The following is a 23,532-nucleotide window of genomic DNA, read 5'->3' on the forward strand; positions in this document are numbered from 1 at the left end:
GAGTCCAAATTCCAGTACTGAATTCTCACCCCCCACCCAAAAAAAAAAAAAAAGATTTGTTTTTTTAAATCTTCAGGACCTGAAATTAGATAAAGAATAAAAGGTGTTTCTTCAATTTGCCAATGGAGAGGCCATGGTTGGGGGGAAGTTGTCAGATAGCATGGAATCAATGCCAAGAAAAGCCTCCCAGAAAGAGAGAGGAGAGAAGCAAGAAGGAGCCACAGTTCTTGGAGAAGCTGAGGATATTATGGGACTTAGAAAAATCTAGAAGAACAACCTGCAGACACAGGCAGAGGGAAACACAACATCTCACAGCTTTCTAGTGGTTGCCAATTGCCAGAGAGATCTGCCTGGAAACGGAGGCAGGTATCTTAGGAGATCCCAAGGCAGGAAAGAAATCTGGGAGATGGTGGAGGTAGAAGGAAGGGGACCGTGTGGAATTTAAGTTGAATGATGGGGATCTGGGGTATTCAGTGGGCACTCAATCAGTGTTTGCTGACTTTAGTAAAATGGGCTAAGGTGAATGAAAATAAGAAAGGACTCCTGCCAGACAGGAGTGGGGAAAGGAGTACAAGGAGAGGATCATGGAACATTTTTAATCATACAAAATGGGGGAGGGGTTCTGGGAATGTGGCTTAGCGGCAGAGTCTTTCCCTAGTATGAATGAAGTCCTGGGTACCACATAAACAGAAAAAAGCCAGAAGTGGCACTGTGACTCAAATGGTAGAGTGCTAGCTCAGGGACAGTGCCCAGGGCCCTGAGTTCAAACTCTAGGACTGGCAACAGAAAAAAAAAAAGTGATCTTCAGTTCTTAAGAATACACACTTAAAATTTGGAATAATGTCAGATTCACAGAAAACTTGCAAAGAGAATGCGGCGAGTTTTTCCCCTCGCTCTAACATCTTTCCTGACCATGTCATCTTTCAGCACCAGGAAATCAACACTGCCCAATGGTAACTGAACTTCCTATTTCTTCTAAGGACTTTTTCTGTTTCAGACTCAGATCCAAATTGCGTTCAGTTGTTTTCAGAGATTAACTTGCTGACATTCCTTTTGTGCAAATTTGCAAGAAGACTTTAAACTTTTCATGCTGTACAACTGGACTGGACTTAATTTTTTTTATTTTTTGGGGGGGGGGCGGTTATGGGGCTTGAACTTGGCCTGGGCCCTGTGCCTGAGCTCTTCAGCTCAAGGTTACCACCCTACACCTTTTTTTTTTTTGCCAGTCCTGGGCTTGAGCTCAGGGCCTGAGCACTGTCCTTGGACTTTCTCAAGGCTAGAGCTCTACCACTTGAGCCTCAGCACCACTTCCGGCTTTTTGCTATATGTGGCACCAAGGAATTGAAGCCGGGTCTTCATGCATGCTAGGCAAGCACTTTAACCACTAGGCCAAATTCCTGGCCCCCCACCCTACCCTTTGAGCCAAGCCCCACTTCCCGTTTTCTAGAGGTTAATTGGAGCTAAGAGTCTCAGGTCCTTTTTTGCCCAGACTGGCTTTGAACCTTGATCCTGAGATCACAGTCTCCTGAGTAGCTAGGATCACAGGCGTGAGCCACTGTGCCCAGCCTGACTTAATTATTTATCTCTCTTACTTCATTAATTTGTAGATCACCCACACATACCAAACAAAACCTGGTATTGTCATTATGTAATTTGTTCCTTGTAATACTTTGAAGACAGAAACTATAAATTATGTTTGTGCTGTAACAGCACATAAATCATAAAGTATGCTTGTGTTGTAATAAAATACCTTTTGAATAAACTTTCCTTAGTCCAAAAAACCTAAAGGCAGCATACCAATGTTGGGCTAAGGATTAGCACAGAATTTTGCCAAGTATACTTATCTGTGGCAAAGCTCAGCCTGAAAGGCAGAAAAGAAGTCACTACATTTTTTTGCTTTTCTTTTTTTTCTTCAGTCTGGATCCTAGGGTTTCCCCCACACCCCCCACCCAGCTCTTTTTTTTTTTTTTTTTTCCTTTTGGTCGGTTTGAGGATTAAACTCAGGACCTGGGCATTTTCCCTGAGCAATTTTTGTTCAAGGCTAATACTCTATCACTTGAGCCACAGCTTTACTTCTGGTTTTCTGGTGGTGCATTGGAGATGAGTCTCACTACTTTCCTGCCTGGTCTGGCTTTGAACCACCACCTCAGATCTCAGCCTCATGCCTGAATCCTATTCAGGAGATTGAGATGTGAGGATTGAAGTTTAGAACCAGCCGGAACAGGAACGTCCCTGAGATTCTTAGCTCCAGTTAAACATCAAAAAGCCAAAGTGGAGCTGTCTCTCAAGTGATAGGATGTCAGCCTTGAAAACAGAAGCTCAGGAACAGTGCTGAGACCCTGAGGTTAGGCTCCATGATGAATAAATGATGACATTAAAACAATAAAATAATCAGTTTAAGAAGGGGGAAAAATCACTTAAGTTCAAATAAATTCTTCTTAAATACATACTGTTTTGTCTATTGTTCCTCAATAAAGCCGAGGATGCAATTCTTTTGGAAAAGATTAAGTGTCACTTTTTGGCAAAATCATTCCTACACTGCCTTGCAAACATTTCAAAACGATCAGATTTATCTCTTTAATTTGTAATACAGCTGATGCGGAGACAGATAACGCTATTTCAAAATCTACTTTATCAGCCCTCTGCTCCAAAATAGAAAAAGGAACCTGGCACGACCCAGATGGGACTCGAACCCACAATCCCCAGCTCCGGAGGCTGATGCCTTATCCATTAGGCCACTGGGTCACCACCGGCCTTCGCTTCTCACACCCTCTCCTTACGTGATTGCTCCGCCCCTGCGTTCTGCAGTCTCGCGTAGAGTGGAGTGGGATCTGGAAGCCGCCTCCGGAAGCGACAGAGCACGCATGCGTCCTTCTGAGCCGCCTGTGCCCTGGGTGCCGTTTGGGTCGGTAGTCCTGTGAGTGCCGGAGCTTGGAGGACCAGAGTTCGTCTGTGCGGTCCCTTTCCGCTTGTCGTTGTTGTTTTCTCGAAGGTTCTCAACGTTTGCTGCTGTTTCGGCTCCTAAACAGTATTCCAGTGCTTGCTTGTTTTCTTGGCGGGTCCGTTTTCCAGGATGCCCGGGACCCACTGCGAAGGGACCCTCTACTAAGTAAGGGACCGTCTGCGAAGGGACCGTCTGCTAAGGGACCGTCTGCGAAGGGACCTTCCTCAGTGTCAGGGGCGGTATGAACTACTTGCCGGTCACCGTGGCCTCCCCCTCCACCCTCCCCAATAATCCTGTACCCTGCGGCCCTTCCTCCCTGCTTTACCGAGTTTCCCGCTACAAACACAAGTGAGCAAATTAGCTTGGTGGCACTGTTGGCAGGTGTCAGGGTCAGCAGAACCCAAATCTTCCTTCCCTTCCCCACTGCCATCGTCTGCCTCTGTGTACCTCCGTGTCTCTAACCGGGATTATTTAGAAGGTGGGGCATTTTTGCAGATATTCTCCAGAAAATGATCAAAATAAACAAGTCATACCAGGGAAAACAACTGGCCCTCTCTGTTGCTAATGAAACAGGTGAAGCTTTCAACAGAGCAATGAGCTTAGCAGTTTTCAGATAAACAGTTAACTGATTTAGGGGGTGTGATAATGAATGCAGGGTTTTTTTTCCTTAATATATAATGTGATGTATTAGCTGTTAGAAGGTCTAGTTCCAGCTGATCAGTGCATTTTAGAAAACTATGTACGGTAAAAGATGTGTCCAAGTGGAATACAAACTAATGGATTTTAATGGAGGAACACGCAAAAGTTTACTGTGAGCCTTCAGATTTCACATTACAACAGTTTTTTAAATGAGTAGATTTTTTTGATGGTTTCTTGAATTCTTATTTTATGTACAAATCTGGTCTTTTATTGAGCTTTATGTCTTGGAGGATCCACTCAAGGAACAAGGAAGATCGCTTAGTCCAACTTAATGCAGCCGATGTCCTTGGCATACAGACTGAAACACTGCCTAGCGCTCTACCACTTTGAGCCAGGGGACTATTTCTGGCCTTCTGAGTAGTTTATTGGAGATGAGAGTCTCACAGACTGAAATAAGGAAGGGAAGAGGGCAACAAGATGATTGGGAGGGGGTGGGGGGAAGGAAAGGGGAACAAAAACATGAGAAGGGGTATCAAGGTTGGAGAAGTAATGCACCCTGAAGAATATAACTGTAATCCCTCTCTGTATTATCAGACAATAAAATACAATTTTAAAAAAGGGGTGGGGGAAGGAGCATAGCCTAGTGGCAGTGTTCGCCTAGCATGCACAAAGCCCTAGGTTCAATTCCTAGGTACAACATACTCAGAAAAAGCTGGAGGTGGTGCTGTGGCCCAAGTTGGCAGAGCACTAGCCTTGAGCAAAAGTGTCCAAGGGGGACGGGGAGTTTGGCCTAGTGGTAGAGTGCTTGCCTAGCATGCACAAAGACCTGGGTTTGATTCCTTGGTACCACATACATAGAAAAAAAAGCCAGAAGTGGTGCTGTGGCTCAAGTGGTAGAGCTCTAGCCTTGAGAAAGTCCAAGGGCAGTGCTCAGGCAGTGAGTTCAAGGCCCAGGACTGGCAAAAAAGTATCCAAGGACAGTGCCCAGACTCGGAGGTCAACCCTCAGGACAGGCAAAAAAAAAAAAAAGTCACAGATTTTCCTGCCCAGGATGGCTTTGAACTATGATCCTCAGATCTCAGCTTCTTGAGTAGCTGGGATTACAGGCATGAGCCACTGGTGACTGGCTGATTTTGTGGGGTTTTAACATATACCATACAGAATACTTCTCTTCTTCCCTCCCCCAGAATCCCTTGCAACTACAAAACTACATAGTTTTGAACCTGGAATTTTTTTTTTGAGTTTTCTAGAATACCATATATACTATAATTTGAGGCTACAGTATATAGCCTCTTAAATTGAATTCCTTTATTTCGTATATATGCATTTAAGTTTCCTGTGTGTCCGTTTGTTGTTTGATAGTGCATTTCTTTTTTTTTTGCATCTTCCTTTTTTTTAAAATATTTTTTATTGTATTTAATAAAAGGGTTACATGATATTTGCCAGATAGAAGGTGCATTAATTTACATACATTGATACCCTTCCACATGTTTTGGTCCCCATTAACCTCCCCCCACCCTCTGCATTTCTTTTTTTATTTTATTTTATTTTATTTTTTGTCAGTCCTGGGCTTGAGCTCAGGGCCTGAGCACTGTCCTTGGACTTTCTCAAGGCTAGAGCTCTACCAGCTGAGCCTCAGCACCACTTCTGGCTTTTTTCTATGTATGTGGTACTGAGGAATTGAACCCCGGTCTTCGTGCATGCTAGGCAAGCACTCTACCACTAGGCCAAACTCCCAGCGTGCATTTCTTTCTTTTTTTTTTTTTTTTTTTATCCCTGAGTACTATTTCATTGCAGGAATGGATGACACTTTTATCTGTTCACTTTTTGAAAGGCATCTTGATTACTGCTATAAATTATAAAGCTGCTATAAATATTTGTGAGTAGTTCTTTGGGTATAAGTTTTCAGCTCACAGCCATTCCCATGAGGCATGAGTGAGTCCCTGTTCTTTCACATCCTGAGAAGCATGTGTATGTCTGATGTGGTTGGGGTGAGGAGGCTTTAGCTACCCTACTAGGTATGTTTCCATATCTCATTGTTTAGATTTGTTTATTAATTTTGTGGTACAATGAGTTTCTGAAGGTAGAACAGGATTGAATGGGAATGGAGACAGACAACATTGGCAAAAATGCTTGCAGAAAATGAATGACACAGAATGAAGCACGGGGAAGTAAATATGGTCCAGCTGAGTTATTCGTGATCTCTTCTGCCTCATCCATAATGAAAATGGCGCACTCATGCTCCAAGCCATCAGCCGACTGAATGTTCCCTTCCCGGAGCAAAGCCAGCAACAGAGCCCCTGAGCACTAGCTGGAGAGATATCCATTCTAACCTGTGCGGCAGGAAGTACGGCCTCCATCTCTGCTATCTGACCATGCATTTATGATCCCATTAACCCAGTCCTGGCTGGGATGGAGGAGGACAGAGGTCCACAAACAAGCCTGTCATAGATGCGCCCGTTCCACAGTGCAGGTCTTTGGATGGATGTCCATCCCCTGAAATCATTCCAAGGATCTGTACATGTCCTCTGTCCCAAACCACCTTCTGTCAACAGTCGTCTTTCCTCACCTTTCCAGAACCCTGACTCTTTTGTACTTGGTGATGGGCAAACCTATCATAATTTGAAAATACTATTAAGTTGAAAATTAATAAAGTTTAACCTACAAAACATCATAGCCTAGCCTAGCCTATCTTAAACATGTGTGGGCCTTAGCCTGGCTGTGCCTGTACTCATGGCTTTCTTGGGGAGCTGAGTTCTGGAGGATTGTGGCTCAAAACCACTCTGGGTAGAAAAGACCAGGAGACGGCATCTCCTACTAACCAGCAAAACCAGCAAAGAGACTGGCCCCAGTGGTTCATGCCTGCAATCCAAGCTGCACAGGAGGCTGAGATATTAGGATCCCATTTCAAAGCTAGCTTGAGCAGGGGAGTACTAGAGACTCCAATTAACCATCAAAGAGCTAGACGTGGAGCTGTGGCTCACGTGGTAGAAAGCTAGCCTTGAACACAAAAAGCTCAGTGACAGCATCCAGGCTTTTGAGTTCAATCCCTTGGACTGGCATACACACACACTTACATACCCCACAAAAAACCAAACAGCAGCAGGGCTGTGAGTGTGGCCTAGTGGTAGAGTGCTTGCCTAGCATGGACAAAACCCTGCATTCAATTCTTCAGTACTACATACACAGAAAAAGCCGGAACTGGTGCTATGGCTGAAGTGGTAGAGCTCTAGCCTTGAGAAAGCTCAAGGATAGTACCCAGACCCTGAGCTCAAGCTCCAAGACTAGTCAAAAAAAAAAAAAGAAAGAAAGAAAAGAAAAAAGAAAAACAGCAAAGAGCTAGACTGGAGGTAGACTGGAGGTGTGGCTAAAGTAGTAGAATTCCAGCTGACCAAGCCAAACTGCTCGAGCACGCTAAGCTAGTTCCTGATTTCAAACTCCATTGCTGGCAATGGAAAAAGAAGAAAGATATGAAATAATAGCAAACTCTCCTACTTTGGCTGTACTAGTGATCCTTCAAGCTGGGTGTGATCTGCCTTTTAGCATCCCTAGTAGCTAGGATTATAGGTATGTGCCTCTAGTACCCAATATAACTTGTTACTGAAAGCAACCATCCCAGAAGACCATGCAGAGACACAGTCATGCACAGCAAAAGGAATTTATTGTCAGCAGGGCTGCCAAGGCCAGTTCTCAAGGAGGAGGGAGAGATGGCACTTGTCATTGTTCAGGGGCATTTTTATTATAGCTACAGGGGGACTAGAGGTGGGAGGTGTGCCATGTGCTCAGTTATAGCTGAAGACAGAGCAGACAGGGAGGAGTTCAGGTTTGAATGGAGGGTGTAACGGAGGGCTTTCCACTGATACAGATGGCCTAGGAGGATGGAGTGTCAAGCCCCAAGTGGAAGAGGACATACCAGTAAAACTTAAGTTTTTTTCTTTTGTTGACACTAGGGTTTGAACTTGGCCTTGTACTTGCTAGGCAGTACTTGAGCCCAAAATGATTAGGATTTTTTTTGTGTGTGTGTGGGTCCTGGGGCTTGGACTCTAGGCCTGGACTCTGTCCCTGAGCTCTTCAGAGGCTACTGTCCTACCTCTTGCGCCTCAGTGTAATTTTCTAGTGGTTAATTGGAGATAAGAGTCTCTGGGTCTTTAGTGCCCCAGCTGGCTTTGAACCTCAATCCTTAGATCTCAACCTCCTGAGTAGCTAGGATTACAGGCGTGAGCCACTGCACCCAACTTTTTTTTTTTTTTTTGGCCAGTCCTGGTGCTTCAACTCAAGACCTGGGCACTGTCCTTGGACACATTTTGATTAAGGCTAGCACTCTGCCACTTGAGCCACAGGACCACTTCTGGCTTTTTCTGTGTATGTTGTACCAAAGAATTGAACCCAGGGCTTTTTATATGCTAGGCAAATACTCTACAAGTACTGGAGATTGAAATCAGACCTTTGCAATTGGGAGGCAGCCACGATCCCACTTGATCTATGCATCTAGCCCCTCTAATTTTTACATGTGTGTATGTGTGTGTATGAGTGTGCCAGTCCTGGGGATTGAACTCAGGGCCTGGGTGCTGTCCCTGAGCTTTTGTGCTCAAGACTTGAGTTCTAATTTCTAGAGTTTGAGCCACAACTCCCATTCAGGCTTTTTGGTAACTTGTTGGACATAGAGTCTTACGGGCTTCCTTGCATGGACTAACTTTAATCGATGAGCCTCAGATGTCAGCCTCCTGAGCAGCTAGGATTATAGGTATGAGCCATCAAAGACCAGCTGGTTCTTGCTATTAATTCATTTAGCATTTATTTTATTTATTTTATTTTTTTTGCCAGTCCTGGGCTTGAGCTCAGGGTCTAACCACTGCCCTTGGACTTTCTCCAGGCTAGAGCTCTACCACTTGAACCTCAGCACCACTTCCAGCTTTTTTCTATGTGTGTGGTACCGAGGAATTGAACCCAGGTCTTTGTGCATGCTAGGCAAGCACTCTACCACTAGGCCACACTCCTTGCCCCTTACTATTAATTCATAATAAGCCATGAGCCTGTCTAAACCTATCTGCGGGGAAGATGGTCCTCCTAGGATAATCCATCTCTGCTGGAGAGGAGAGCGTGGGGCCATTTTCCCCCAATTCTAGGGGCTGGTTTGAGAGAGCACTGGTTCCCACGTGAGACTCCAGAACTGCTGTTGAAACAGCAAAGTACTGGGGAGCATAAGCCATTAATGGCCATTATGACAAACAGCCAGCCAAACTGGTTTTCCATGTTTGAGAATCAGTGTAAAATTGACCTCAGTCTATTTGTCCTTTTAGATAAAAGTCTATCAGAGGGCAGAGAGTTTGTCCTAATGGTAGCAGACTTGCCTAGCATGCACGAAGACCTGGGATTCCTCTGTACCACATGCATAGAAAAAGCTGGAAGTGGTGTGGTGGCTCAAATGATACAGTGCTAGCCTGGGGAAGGCCCAAGGACAGTGCTCAGGCACTGAGCACTGAGTTCAAGACCCAGGACTGGCAAAAAAAAAAAACAACAAAAACGTCTAGCAGAATAAATGTAGAGCCAGGCTTGGTGCCTCATGCCTGCAATCTTAGCTACTCAGGAGGCTGAGTATCTCGGTTCAAAGCCAGCCCTGGCAGGAGAAGCCTGAGAGATTCATATCCCCAGTGAACTCCCAAAGCAGTCAGAAATAGAGTTGTGACTCAAGTGGTCCTGACACAAGCCTTGAGCAAGAAAACTCAACTAGTATACTAGGATAGACGCTTGTATGCATGCATGCACACACACACACACACACACACACACTCAAAAAGGCCTCTGCCAGCAGTGACCTTCCCTCTTATTCTATAGGACTGCTTCCTTCACTAACAAGACCTATTTCAACTCAAGGTCTATTTTAACTCCTGCCAGCAGATCATGCCAGTTCCAGCTCGACCTTTTTTCTTGCCCTACATTACTGGAGGCTACCAGATTCCAGGGAGGGCAGCAAGTCAGTGACTGGAAACATCAATTATTTGTCCATATGATTCTCTCATCTCTTGGGCCTGCTTGATGCAGGTCCTCCTTTCTTGCCTCTGCTTTCCCAGGAAATGCTGCTGCCTAGCGGGCCTGGAAGGGGTGGGGTGTGGGTTCAGATAACCTTCAGTGCGCTCGTAACAGCTCAGGTCTTTTGGTGCTTGGTCATTATGAGCCCTTTGCCAGAAAGAAGGTAGGTCCTTACTGAGGAGCCCCACTCAGCGTGCGTCTCCACAGTTCCCCCAAGCATGAAGGGTTGCTCCAGAATATTCACTTTGTGGACAAAGGGGCATAGTCTTTCACTTAGCCATGCTTATAGTGTAGCCCTTACCTGAGTGTGGGGAAGCCAGCACTAAGAAATGTCTGCACCAAGTACAGATTCAGGAGCAACCAGCAAACACCAGACCCACCACATAACCTCTCCAAGTCAGGGCTGCTAGTATCATTTGGCCCCCAAAAGTGCTGCTCTGTCAGGAGAGATATTCTGTCCCACTTTCCCCAGACTGCCTCAGGGGCTGCAACTGATGCTTTCCTTTCCTAAAAAAATCAGATTTTTGGAGGGAGGCATGACATTTGTGCAAAAGGAACTGTACTCGTTACCTGACTTATGTAACTGTAACCCCTCTGGATATCACCTTCATATAACAACTTATAAAAACAACAACACAAAGGCATTGGGCCATATGGGAGGCTGAGATTAAAAGTGTCACAGCTAGAGACTGTCCCAGGCAGAGAAGTGCCTGAGACCCCCTTCTCAATGGAAGAAGCTGGACACGGTAGAGCATGCCTGCCATGCCAGCTACTGCAACTACAGGAAGCCTAAAACAGGTCAGTCATGGCCCAAGTATGTGCCACGGCAGGAAACAAGGCCTGATCTCAAAAATAACCAGCACACAAAAGGGCTCAGTGATAGAGTGCCTGCCTAGCAAGTTCAAGGCCTTGAGTTTAAACCCCAGTACTGTCCAAAAGCAAAAACAGTTGTCAGCTGGGTGTGGTGGCTCATGCCTGTAATCCTAGCTACTCAAGAAGCTGAGATCTGGGGCTGGGAGTTTGGCCTAGTGGTTAAAGTGCTTGCCTAGCATGCATGCATGAATTCCCGGGTTCGATTCCTCGGTACCACATACATAGAAAAAACAGCCTGAAGTGGTGCTGAGGCTCAAGTGGTAGAGCTCTAACCTTGAGAAAGTCCAAGGACAGTGCTCAGGCCCTGAACTCAAGCCCAGGACTGGCAAAAAAAAAAAAAAAAAGCTGAGATCTGAGGAACATGGTTCAAAGTCAGCCTAGACACTGAAGTTTGTGAGACTCTTATCTGCAATTAACTACCAGAAAAGTGGAAGTGGAGCTGTGGCTCGAGGAGTAGGGTGGTAGCCTTGAGCTGAAGAGCTCAGGAACAACGCCCAGGCCTAGAGTTCATATGCCACAACTGACAAAAACAAAATCAAAAGTTGTCAGACTATAGTGAGATTCTAAAGGTGGAACACTTGTCTAGCACATACCTATTCTTGGGTTCAGTTCCAGGTACTTACTACAAAAACCAAACACACATACCAATTAACCTGAGAATAGCTGTAGGTCTCTTGAGCAATAATAAAAATGATAGAATAGTCTTTGGTATGTAAATGTGTATCCTTGTGCTTTCTGTAGGGTACTTGCCTTTTAAGGAGTCTTGGTATATGATAGAACCCATAGCCTATGTAGGGGAATTAGTATTTGGGGGTACATAATTCTCCATGCCATTAAGAGCATATGTATTTCAATGTGGATATGTGTCAGTGGGGATTTAAATGAGACTTTGGTTCAGTAGTTTTGGGGAGAGCCTCAACTTAGGAAAATCTCCCAGGAAGTGCAAAGGATTTGGGTGTATGAACCACACATTGAGAAGCAAGGTAAGGGGGAGGCAAAACATATATATATATATATATATATATATATATATACACACACACACACACGTATAGATGTGTAATATAGATATATGTATTATATATATATATATATATATATATTCCAGTCCTGGGGCTTGATCTCAGAGTCTGGGCACTATCACTGAGCTTTTGCCCTACCATTTGAGCCACAGCACATCACTTCCAGTTTTTTTCTGTTTATGTGGTACTGAGGAATGGAACCCAGGGCTTCATGCATTTTAGGTAAACACTCTACCACTAAGCCACAGCCCCATCCCAAGAATATTTTTTGAAAGGGAATGGTCACATAGTGAAACAGACAGCACGAGACATTCAGGGCCAGATCTGTAATAAGCTAATCCCTCAAGATCTATGCAGGGCCCCATGTAAACTAATCCCTTCTAAGGGCCAGCCTCCAATGACCTAAATACCTTCCATTGAGCCCCACCATTACTCAACATCACCATACACGGATTAGGCTTCTAGCATAGGAACCTTTGGGTGGGGGTGGGGAGACATTCAAAATAGAGCAATTATCTGTGTCTAGAGTATGGAATATACTAGTGGGCTTAAGTCAGATAAGGCCTTTCCTGTCTCCACATCTAAACTGCAATAGCTTGGGCTAGGAGAATATTTTCCCCAAGGATTCCCCTCCTCCTTCCCTTTGCCCCTTCTTTCCTATCTTCCATCAGACCTGGGTGCCAGCTAGGAAAACAACTCCCAGACTGGCCTCCCAGATACTGCCTTGTCTTTCTTTTTTGGTGCTGTACTGGGAGTTGAACTCAGGGCCTGGGCACTGTTTGTCCCTTAACTTTTTCATTCAAGTATGGTACTGTACTATTTGAGTTACAGCTTCATTGCTGGTTTTTTACTGGTCAAGGGGACATGAGTGTCACTAATTTTTCTGTCAGGGCTGAACTATGATCTTCAGGCCTCAGCCTCCTGAGTAGCTAGGATTACAGGTGTGAATTCTAGGCACCTGGTGCTGCACTGCCCTTCAAAGGCAATTTGTGATAGCACACTTCTCTTTTAGGTGCTTTTCATGGTTGAGAATATAGATCATAGCACAAGAATGCCTAAGTCTGAATCCTGTCTCTGACATTTGTTGGCTATGTAAGCCAGGACCAATTAATTACTCATTTCATCTGGGAAATGGAGTAGCAAAGACACCTCACAGATGAGTGACAATTAAATGTATAGATACATGTACAACACGAAACACTTCCAGGAGCACAGTACTCACGACTTTTCAAGCAAATGAAAATTTAACCTTGTAAAGAAAATACATTGGAGCTGGGCACGGTGGCTCACGCCTGTAATCCTAACTACTGAGGCTGAGATCTGAGGATCAAGGTTCAAAGCCAGCCCAGGCATGAAAAGTCTTGAGACTCTCATGTCCAATTAACCTCTAGAAAATGGGAAGTGAGGCTTGGCTCAAGGGTAGGGTGGTAGCCTTGGCTGAAGAGCAGAGCTCAGGGACAGCACCCAGGCCAAGTTCAAGCCCATGACCCACCCCCCCCCCCAAAAAAAAAAGCCAGCTATGCATGAATACACTTACGTATATGGAGAAATACCAAATGTGTCCAAATAGTAATATTGGGCAAGAATACGTGAACGCTTGTAATTCTGCATTTGAAATGACTTAATAAAAGTTTTTAACTATCCAGACAAAACTTTTGTTATATGTAAAGTTTTCATACAAATCTTTTATAATACAATTTAAAAAAAAAAAAAAACAAGAGAGCAAGCAAGCAAGAAACAAACTGACGCGGCGCCAGCAATCAGTTTGCTCCTTTCTCTTGCAGCGGCCAAGTTCCTATTACCGTGCAGCCTAGCAAAAAAATATGCAAAAGGCAGCTCAGCCCCCGCGCGCGGCATGCCGGGATCTGGAGAGCTCAGGCCGGACGCCCCGGATCGCAAGACTGCTCCCTGGTCTCGCGATGCCATCCTATCCTCCTGCTCCTCCTGCTCCCCCCTCCCCCCCCCCCCCGCACCCCCGCTCCTCCTTCTCCTCCTCCTTCTTCTAGGCCTTATGACCCCTCCCCTCCGGCCCCGCCTAACGTGTTTTTCAAATCCACCAATGGACGCGCAGCTTGGGCTCGAACCAGCCAATCGGAATGCAGAGTCACCGGGAAATTTAAATCGGGCCGGCCGGCGGCACGAGGCACACCGTCCCCGGGCTGAACCGCACTAGACGTTTCGAGGGCAGCCGATCCGCACCCGGCGAGCCCCGCACCGCCTCTCGAGGAAGCCTCAGCCCGATCTTCTGGTATGGACCCCGGCTCTTTCCCCGCCGCAGCGGTCACGCCTGGCGGTCACGGGGCTGCGCTGGGCCTGGCGATCGCGGAGGAGAGGCTCGGGCGGGGTGGGGTGGGGGGAGGCCCGGGGATTGTCTGCCTTCCCTGGGGGACCGGGCCTCGGGGAACCCGCTTCGTTGATGTGGAGACAGGCTCGGGGATTGAGGACGCTGAGAATGGTGCAGAATGCTCCCGCCGATCCCGACAGGGACAGCCGGACCCAGGCGGGCCCGACGGGCGGCGGCCGGCCTCCTCTCTCCGCCGGGCGCTGCGGATTCCGGGAAGCGGCGTGCCGGGGCGGGAGCTGGAGGAGGAGGCGTGTGGGGAAGGCGATCTCGGGCGCCTGGGCCTGGGGTTGGCCGTGCCAGCGTCGTGGGCGAGCCGCGGGGAATGGAGGCTAGTGAGTGACGACCTGGCTGACCCCTCCCTGCACTGGCCTGGAAGGATCAGGAAGTGAGAACGAGTGCGGGGTGCTGCAGATGCGACACTCCAGTGTTGACTGAGGACAAAGATTGTCATGCCAGGCTCCGTACTGTCAGCCATCAGATGCTTATGTAACGTTCCAGTGTGGAAAAGGCACTTGATTATTTTGGTCACTGAATGACAGTAAAGTTAGAGCTTCTCGGGAGCATCCGAATTTATTGCCCTTCGGACACAGGTTCCTTGTAAGTCATCAAGTCATTTGTATTTCCCTACTTTGGATTGGATTAACCGTCATAGATGCCAGAATGTAAATCTCACTGCCTTAATGTTGGGATTGCCAGATGTTATTAAAAAGTCACCGTTCTCAATAGAGGTCCACAGTGTGTGCCGTAGGAGCACAGGGTAGAGATACATGGGGAAAGACAAGTGTGCAATAGATCTTTTTTTTTTGCTTTTTAATTCGAATGTCAAGGCAGTAGTTGGGTAAAATCTTCTATTTTCGTATGATCCTTTTTTTCTTTTTAATGCCACAACTGAAAGGTGTGTATGGCTTAAACTAGCTTAGTGATGGACAGTTTTTCCAGGAAGTCAGTACTTGAGTAGAAAGGGACTAATTTATTCTTGGACTAAAACTATATTCACAATGCTGAGAACTCAAGGTACTTCACGGTGGTATAGGGGTGGGCTCACTCAGTATATGGCTGATAATTCTGTGCTTGCTTGATGCTCTCCTTATTGACAAAGCAACATGAAAAAAGATAAATTTTCTTTTTTTTTCTCCCAGCTTCTAGCTTTCTCCCTTTGTCTCAACCATGTCCACCAACGAGAATGCTAATTCACCAGCTGCCCGTCTGAACAGATTTAAGAACAAGGGAAAAGATAGCACTGTAAGTACCTGTGGTTGTTAGTGTTTTCGAATGTCTTCCAGTTGGAAGATGCTTGTGGAGAAGGGGTAAAACTTGGAGAGATTGAAAGAAAGCAAGTCACTTGGCTACAGTGTGGTGAGAGAGAACCTTGTGTGTGCAGGAAATGAGACGGCGCCGGATAGAAGTTAACGTGGAGTTGAGGAAAGCTAAGAAAGATGACCAGATGCTGAAAAGGAGAAATGTGAGCTCCTTTCCTGATGATGCCACTTCTCCACTGCAGGAGAACCGCAACAATCAGGTGCGTGGATCTTGTTTCAGAGAAATTTTTGACAAGCAAAGGTGTGAAGATCTGTTCCTAGTCAGTTCTGGTTGTTTTTCTGGGTTATTTACTCTCTGTGATCTACTAAAGCTGATTCCAAGGTCTTTTATTATTTGTTTTGGACAGTGCTAGGGATTGAACCTAGAGTGTCATACATACGCAAGCGTTCTAGCACTAAGTTGCATCCCTAGCCTCCAGTGTTTTCATTTGGCTGACCTTCCTTCAGGTGTTCTTCCTGCTTCTAGAGGGCCACCTGTTCTTCTGCTAACTGTATCTAGAAGTAATTGTTTTGTGCCAGTCCTGGGCTTGAGCTCTGTCCGTGGACTTTCTCAAGGCTAGAGCTCTACCACTTGAACCTCAGAACCACTTCCAGCTTTTTCTATGTGTGTGGTACTGAGGAATCAAACCCAGGTCTTAGTGCATGCTAGGCAAGCACTCTACTACTTCTTGGCCAAACTCCTGGCCCTTGTGACTTAACTTCTAACTGTTTTTTTTTTTCTCTCTCTCTCTTTTTATCTTCTCTGTGGTTAGCAGCTTTGTTCAAGTCTTTTTCCTCCTGAAATTTTTTTTTTTTTTTTTTTTTGCCAGTCCTGGGCTTGAGCTCAGGGCCTGAGCACTGTCCTTGGACTTTCTCAAGGCTAGAGCTCTACCACTTGAGCCTCAGCACCACTTGTATGTATGTGGTACCAAGGAATCGAACCCGGGTCTTCACGCATGCTAGGCAAGCACTTTAACCACTAGGCCAAACTCCTGGCCCCCTCCTGAAATATTTACAGTAGCTTTTAAACTTACCTTTCTCTTTATCCTGTTTCATATAGTACATTACTAAAAATTTATGGGAAGGACAGTTGTGGGGTGTCTTACAATGTTTCTATTAGCTAAAGACGGAAAGTAGGACACTTAGTCCCATAGATGACAATGGAATTGGATATATATATATATATATATATATATATATATATATATATCAAAAGAAGAAGCAAGAGAAAGTAAAAAGTCTCTTGGAGTTGACTACCCAGGCTGATTTTGAACTCAGATCTTAGCCCCTGAGTAGTTAGGATTACAGGCATGAGCCACCACCAGTGCCCGACCGCACTGACTATAATTCTAAAAATAGCGTCACAAAAGCCTGGCAATGACTTCTAATCCTAGCTACCAGGAGGGTGAGTAGCTGGGCCAAGCTGGGCAGAAAAGTCCTTGACACTTTTACCTCCAATTAATCACCAGAAAAAGTGGAGCTGTGGCTCAAAGTAGTAGAGCAATCCCAGAGTTAAAGCCTCATGAATGCCAAAATAAATGAATCAATCTTTTATAATGATACATTTTAGTATCTGTTTAATCTTCAAAGTAATTTGTGAACTACCACTTTTCTTCCAGGGTACTGTGCATTGGTCTGTAGATGATATTGTCAAAGGCATAAATAGCAACAATGTGGAAAGCCAGCTCCAAGCCACTCAGGCCGCTCGGTAAGTCTTGTGGGTCTTAGTGGGCAAGGCCTAAGAAGTGAGCCTTTGGGATGTTTTGTTAGGAAGGGGACCTAGGTACTCTGGGTCCAATACAGGTGAAACCAGGTGTCAGCCTATTTCACTGCGAATTTTTTCCTGGGTACAGCTTCATGATTTCTACAATTGCTTAAAATTCTGTCCCCGGTAGTAATTGGTGTTGACCTTTTGGTATACTTTATTTATTTATTTATTTTTAGTTACGTTTTTCTTTTGGTCACAGTAGCATTTTAAGTTACTAGGAGAAAAGAAAGAAATATTCTTATGTGAGATTAATATAGCCACTTAGAAAAACAAATATAATTAGACCTTTCCCTCTTAGTCTAGTGATGTTTGTAACAGAAAGGTTAGTAATACTTGTGGTTTGATAGTTGTACGCTGAAATAATGCACGTAACAAATGTTGAAAAGAAAGATGCTTTACCTCACTGGTAATCAAAGAAATTAAATAACATGCTAGATTCTCAGTAGTTCAAAAGAATGTGCAGGGTGCCAGTACCTGATGCCTATAATCTCAGGAGGCTGAGATCTGAGGATTGCGATTCAAAGCCAGTCCAGACAGTAAAGTCTGTGAGATTCATCTCTAATAAACTAGCACAAAGTCAAAGCAGGGATGTGGCTCCAGTAGTGCTAGCCTTGGGTAGAAAAGTCTTAGGAGTAGCGTTCAGGTCTTGAGTGTACCCCTCCCCCCCAAAAAAAAAGTCATGGCAGCAACATAGATATTTTTGTGGGAAGAGAAGAGTAATCTGTATTACAGGTAATTACAGGCAATTCTTTGGTTCAGGGTAACAAGGTTGTTGACAGTAAGATAGCTAGCACCATACCAGCCCTCAGCCCTCTGTGCCCAGACCAAATTCCTGAAAGGTTGTCTTAAAAAATTGGGCATAGAGGCCGGGAGTTTGGCCTAGTGGTTAAAGTGCTTGCCTAGCATGCATGAAGACCCGGGTTTGATCCCTCGGTACCACATACATATATAAAAGCCAGAAGTGGTGCTGAGGCTCAAGTAGTAGAGCTCTAGCCTTGAGAAAGTCCAAGGACAGTGCTCAGGCCCTGAGCTCAAGCCCAGGATTGGCAAAAAAAAAAAAAAAAAAATTGGGCATAGGGCCAGGAGCGTGGCTTAGTGGTAGAGTGCTTGCCTAGCATGTACAGAGTCCTGGGTTCAATTCCTTGGTACTGAAAGTGGTGCTATGGCTCAAGTGGTAGAGCGTTAGCCTTCAGAAAGCCCGGGGACAGTACTCAACCCCTGAGTTCATGCCCTAGGACTGGCAAAAGAAAAAAAAAAAAAGCAAACAATCTGGGCATAAGCCAGTTGCTGGTGGTTCACGTCTGTAATCTTAGCTATTCAGGAGATGAGATCTGAGGGTTGCAGTTCAAAACCAGCCAGGGAGGGGGAAAAAACAGCCAGGGCGTCCAAAAGTCCATGAGACTCTTTATTTTCAGTTAACCACCAGAAAGCTGGAAGTGCCACTGTGGTTCAAAGTGGTTAAATACTAGCCTTGAGCTTAAGAGCTCAGTCACAGAGCCCAGGCCCCAGAGTTGAAGTCCCATGACCCACAAAAGACAAACAAAAAAGCAACCGAGCATAATGGCCTTTGTTATCAGGGATGAGAGGACCTCAAGTTTGAGGCCAATATGAGCTATGAAATGATCCCCTGTCTTAAAATGATAAACACTTTTTTATTTGACTGGGATAATGGAAAGAGGGGTTACAGTTACATTTATTAGGTAGTAGGTGCATTACTTCTTGCACAGTGATACCCCTTTTCATGTTTTTGTCCCTTTTTTTCCCTTCCCCCAATATAACGATAAACTCTTGAATTCTATTTTAAATTGGTTTTCACACAAGCTTCTTACTCGTTTCTCTTTGTTTCTCCCTTAGGAAACTTCTTTCTAGAGAAAAACAGCCCCCCATAGATAACATCATCCGTGCTGGTCTGATCCCCAAATTTGTGTCCTTCTTGGACAGAACTGATTGTGGGCCCATTCAGTTTGAATCTGCTTGGGCTCTCACTAACATTGCTTCTGGGACCTCAGAACAGACCAAAGCTGTGGTGGATGGAGGCGCCATCCCAGCATTCATTGCGCTGCTGGCATCGCCCCATGCTCACATCAGTGAGCAGGCTGTGTGGGCCCTAGGAAACATTGCAGGTACTTACACTTAAAATTCTTTGAACTGAGATGGGCGCGGTGGCTCACGCCTGCCATCCTAACTACTCAGGAGGGTGAGATCTGAAGATCTCTGTTCAAAGCCACCCTGGGCACAAAAGAACCTGAGACTTTTATCTTCAGTTAACCACCAGAAAATCGCAGTGGCACTGTGGCTAAAGGGATAGGGCAGTAGCATTGAGCTGAAGAGCTTGGGTATAACACCCAGGCCCAGAGTTCAAGTCCCAAGATGGACTCCCCCAAAAAATTTCTTTGGCTGAGCTTGGAGAAGGGTCATGTGACAAACAAGAGTGACTTTTGTTTGAAGTTTGCAATAGGCCTTTATGATGGATGAGAAAGACAGAAGCTGGGTGCTAGTGGCTTATACCTGTAATCCCAGCTACTCAAGAAGCTGCAATCAAGCTAACCTGATCAGAAAAGTTTTCATCAGAAAGCTGGAAGTGGAGTTGTGGCTCAAGTGACAAAATGGCAGTCCTGAGTGAAAAAGCCAGTGGGAGGGCAGGAGGCAGAGTTCAGGGCCCAGTGCTGTCACATCACACACAAAAATTAAAGTAAACCCAGCACCACGGAGTCACCTGAATGAGAGAGGGAGTAGTTGTGATGAATCTGGGGTTCTTTTTTTTTCTTTTTAGGTGATGGTTCAGATTTCCGGGATTTGGTTATCAAATATGGTGCGGTCGACCCCCTGTTAGCTCTCCTTGCAGTTCCTGATATGTCGACTTTAACAGTAAGTTCCTAAGAGTCACCAGGTAGACTATGTTGAGCCTAATGTCTTCCACCCCTCATCACTTGCTTTGTGCTTCTCCCCTCAGTGTGGTTACTTACGGAATGTCACCTGGACACTTTCAAATCTTTGCCGCAATAAGAATCCTGCACCCCCACTAGATGCAGTTGAGCAGATTCTGCCTACTTTAGCCCGCCTCCTGCATTACACTGACCCGGAGGTGTTGGCGGACACCTGCTGGGCTATTTCTTACCTGACTGATGGCCCCAATGAGCGTATCGAAATGGTTGTGAAGACAGGAGTCGTGCCCCAACTCGTGAATCTTCTAGGAGCCACCGAATTGTCCATTGTGGTAGGTTGTTAACCTTTCACATGATCAGATAGTATTTGAAGTATGAGGCTGCGGTGTAATCGTATGTGCTCATGCCTGTAACCCTAGCTACTCACTCAGGAGGCTAAAAGCTGAGGATCATGGCTTGAAACTAGCCTGGGCAAGAAAGTCCATGAGATTGTAATCTCCAAAAAGAAAGCCAGAAATGGATTTGTGGCTCAATGGTAGAGCGCTAGCCTCGGGCACAAAATGCTCAGAGAACAGTGCCAAGGCCCTGAGTTCAATCCCCAGGACTAATACCCAAAGCTAAAGAAGTCATGGTAGATTTTCTGATTTGTCAAAAAAAAAATTAGGATAAGCTGGATGCCAGAAAAGTCCTCATGAGACTCACCACCAATTAATGACTTAAAAACTAGAAGTGCCATGTGCCCAGGCCTTGAGTTCAGGCCCAACAATCAATTTGGAAAAACCTTTTTGTAGGATAGAGAATTTGTTTGAGTACTGTTGGGATAAAAAGCAAAGGTAACCAATTTACCAGTTACCCAGGTAACAAGTTTATCATTGTTTGCCTTCTCAGACTCCTGCACTTAGAGCCATAGGGAATATTGTCACAGGAACTGATGAGCAGACCCAGATTGTGATCGATGCAGGAGCCCTTTCCGTCATGCCCAGCCTGCTAACCAACCCCAAGACCAACATTCAGAAAGAAGCTACGTGGACAATGTCAAACATCACAGCTGGCCGGCAGGACCAAATCCAGCAAGTGGTGAATCATGGACTGGTCCCGTTCCTTGTGGGTGTTCTCTCTAAGGTAATTATTGTGAATTCCATCCAGTGATTGGTAACTAGTTATGGACCAGCTGGCTCAGGAGCATCCTTTATTTGTGACCTCCTACTTAAAATCCTTTGCTAAGCCAGCACCAGTGGCTCATACTTCGAATCCTAGCAACTTAGGTAGCTGAAATCTGAGGATTGCAGTTCAAAGCCAAAAGTGTCTGAGAGACTCTTTATCTCCAATTAACTGTAAAAATATGGAGGTAGAGTTATTGGCTCAAGTGGTAGAGCATCAGCCTTGAGCAAAAGAAGTTCAAGGACAGTGCCCAGCACTCGAGTTCAAGCCTTAGGACCATCAGACACACATGAAAAAGTCTTTGCTAAGTAATAGGCACTTAAGGTTGGCTAGAGCCAAGTTGGTAATTTCTGTCATTTTTGTGAAATGGTACCTGTGGGATTTTACTATTAAGCCTTCTGAAATAGCTATTTGTGTTTTTTTCAGGCTGACTTTAAGACACAAAAGGAGGCGGTGTGGGCAGTGACTAACTACACCAGTGGTGGGTCTGTCGAACAGATTGTGTACCTTGTTCACTGTGGCATAATAGAACCATTGATGAGCCTCTTGAACTCAAAAGATACCAAAATTATCCTGGTAATTCTGGATGCCATTACAAATATCTTCCAAGTAAGTTTTAACATGGTGGTATTTGTTGGATTGTTTAAACTAACAGGGGTGGGAATGAAGGAGTTAATTAGCTTAACTCAGTCATAGGCAGTAGAGTCCTTCGCTTAATTCATTTGTCCTCAAGCCTGGATGGGCTCAAGTTCTCTTCCTGGCTCAGCATGTGGATAGCATATTCACCATAGCACAAGTCCAGACTTTTTCTTCTTTCTTTTCTGTGCTAGTACTGAGGCTTTGGCTTATGCCAGGCAGCAGGGGCTTCACTCCTCCTACTCAGGAGGCCGAGCGCTGTGGATCTCAGTTGGAAGCCAAACCCCAAGCAGGAAATTCTAGGAGACTCATCTCTAATGAAGCAGCAAAAGGCTGAATTTGGAGCTGTGTAGCTCAAGTGGTAGAATGCCAGCCTTGAGCAAAAAAAAAAAAGCTAAGGGACAATCTGTGCTCAGGTTCTGAGTTCTAGCTCCAGTGTTGGCACAGATGCAGAAAAGAAGTAGGTGCTAAGACTCTGTACATGTAAAAATGGAGGTGAAGCTTGTATTCCTGATGAATATTATTATTCAACGGGAGGGTTGTTTTTTTTTCTATTCAAATAGGACACCCAATGGAAGCTAATAAACTTTGCATCTTTTTTAGGCTGCTGAGAAACTAGGAGAAACTGAGAAACTTAGTATAATGATTGAAGAGTGTGGTGGCCTGGACAAAATTGAAGCACTTCAGAACCATGAGAACGAGAGTGTGTACAAAGCCTCGCTGAAGCTGATTGAGAAGTACTTCTCAGTGGAGGTGAGTCACATCATGGACGGTGTTAACTTGAACAGGTCAGAAAACACTGGTGGAGCCTTAAAGGCTTTCTCCCTCCCTTAGAGTACTAGATTGTGTGATGTAGGATTAAAGGTGGGGCACATTGGCAAAGACCTTAAGAAGAGATACAGGCTTTTAGACAGGTGATTGCTTAGAAATGTGCCATATACCTGAGGGTTTTTGTTTTTTTGTTTTTCCTGTGTCTAGGAAGAAGAAGATCAAAATGTTGTACCAGAAAGTACCTCTGAAAGCTATTCTTTCCAAGTTCAAGATGGTACTCCAGGGACCTTTAACTTCTAGATTTGTACAGCTTCGGCATAAAGATGTTCCTTGTGTACTGTTTGGTATATGTCTGTCTTACTGTTTTCTCTCTCTGAGAACTCTTTTTTTTTTTAAATGTGGTTATTGTAGCACTTTTTACAACAAAACTATACTTGAACAGTTCCAAACTGTACATACTGTAAGAAGCTTGTCCTCGGAATGGGTTTCTTATTTCTATGTGGAATTTCCTATCTTGCAGTGTCCTGTAAATAAAGATTAAGTTCCACCCCTCCCTTGGTTCATCCTCACCCGTGTGTTTGCTGTCCAGACAGGACTCGTCCTGCTGGGCTCTTTCTTCATCACTAGGGGTTATCAATGGATCAGAGGTGCTGACTTATTCCTACCCGATTCTCACAGTCCTGGCTAGCTATGGGCTGGCTACCTTTCCTGAGTAAGAATTGGTAGCTCTTGTAATCCTAACTACTCACGAGGCTGAGATCTGATGGTTGCAGTTCCAAGCCAGCCTGGGCAGGAAAGTCCAAGAGACTTATCTCCAATGAACTACTGAGAAAAATGTAAGTGGCACTGTGGCTCAAATGCTGGAGTGCTAGCCTTGCGTAAAATACTTCAGGGACAGTGCCCAGGCCCCCAAGTTCAAGCTCCATGACCAACCGAAAGAAAGAATTGCAGCTAGCCAGGCCTGACGCTGGTGGCTCATGCCTGTAATTCTAGCTACACACGAGGCTTCAGATCTGAAAATCACAATTAAAAGCCTACCCAGGGAGGAACTTCAATGAGATGTATCTTCAAGTAACCACCAGAAAGCCAAAAGTGGCAATAGGGTTCATACTGCCACAGGCAAAAAAAAACCCCAAATCCCCTAAGGATCCCCAGGGATCC

At 45.2% G+C, this 23,532-nt stretch overlaps 1 protein-coding gene and 1 non-coding gene across 3 annotated transcripts; one reads left to right on the forward strand and one right to left on the reverse strand.

Annotated features, from left to right (window-relative positions):
* Window positions 1-2,672: 2,672 nt before the first annotated feature.
* Window positions 2,673-2,745, reverse strand: Trnar-ccg (transfer RNA arginine (anticodon CCG)). The gene has a single exon. It is a non-coding gene; the product is annotated as a tRNA-Arg (tRNA).
* Window positions 2,746-13,632: 10,887 nt separating this feature from the next.
* Kpna2 (karyopherin subunit alpha 2) lies at window positions 13,633-22,925 on the forward strand. Of its 2 annotated transcripts, none has more exons than XM_090349912.1 (11): window positions 13,633-13,756; window positions 14,992-15,094; window positions 15,234-15,371; window positions 16,770-16,858; window positions 18,773-19,041; window positions 19,692-19,786; window positions 19,872-20,135; window positions 20,692-20,925; window positions 21,391-21,573; window positions 22,204-22,353; window positions 22,579-22,925. In XM_090349912.1, the coding sequence occupies exons 2-11, from the start codon at window positions 15,020-15,022 to the stop codon at window positions 22,669-22,671; spliced, it is 1,590 nt and encodes a 529-aa protein (XP_090206038.1). In that variant the 5' UTR covers window positions 13,633-13,756; window positions 14,992-15,019; the 3' UTR covers window positions 22,672-22,925. The 2 variants fall into 2 exon arrangements, with proteins under 2 accessions (XP_090206038.1, XP_090206039.1); XM_090349913.1 differs by lacking the exon at window positions 13,633-13,756 and adding an exon at window positions 14,350-14,449.
* The last annotated feature ends 607 nt before the right edge of the window (window positions 22,926-23,532 follow it).

This window comes from Megascapheus bottae, chromosome 17 (genome assembly GCF_031878675.1).
Source record: "Megascapheus bottae isolate mThoBot1 chromosome 17, mThoBot2.hap1, whole genome shotgun sequence".
In the NCBI taxonomy this organism is placed as follows: Eukaryota; Metazoa; Chordata; class Mammalia; order Rodentia; family Geomyidae; genus Megascapheus; species Megascapheus bottae.

Bases quoted from the DNA above. Each gene is read 5' to 3' on its own strand.
- Kpna2 (XM_090349912.1), top strand. From the start codon at position 15,020: ATGTCCACCAACGAGAATGCTAATTCACCAGCTGCCCGTCTGAACAGA. The intron at 15,095-15,233 runs GTAAGTACCTGT...TTGTGTGTGCAG, and splicing joins ACAAGGGAAAAGATAGCACT to GAAATGAGACGGCGCCGGAT. The intron at 15,372-16,769 runs GTGCGTGGATCT...CTTTTCTTCCAG, and splicing joins AGGAGAACCGCAACAATCAG to GGTACTGTGCATTGGTCTGT.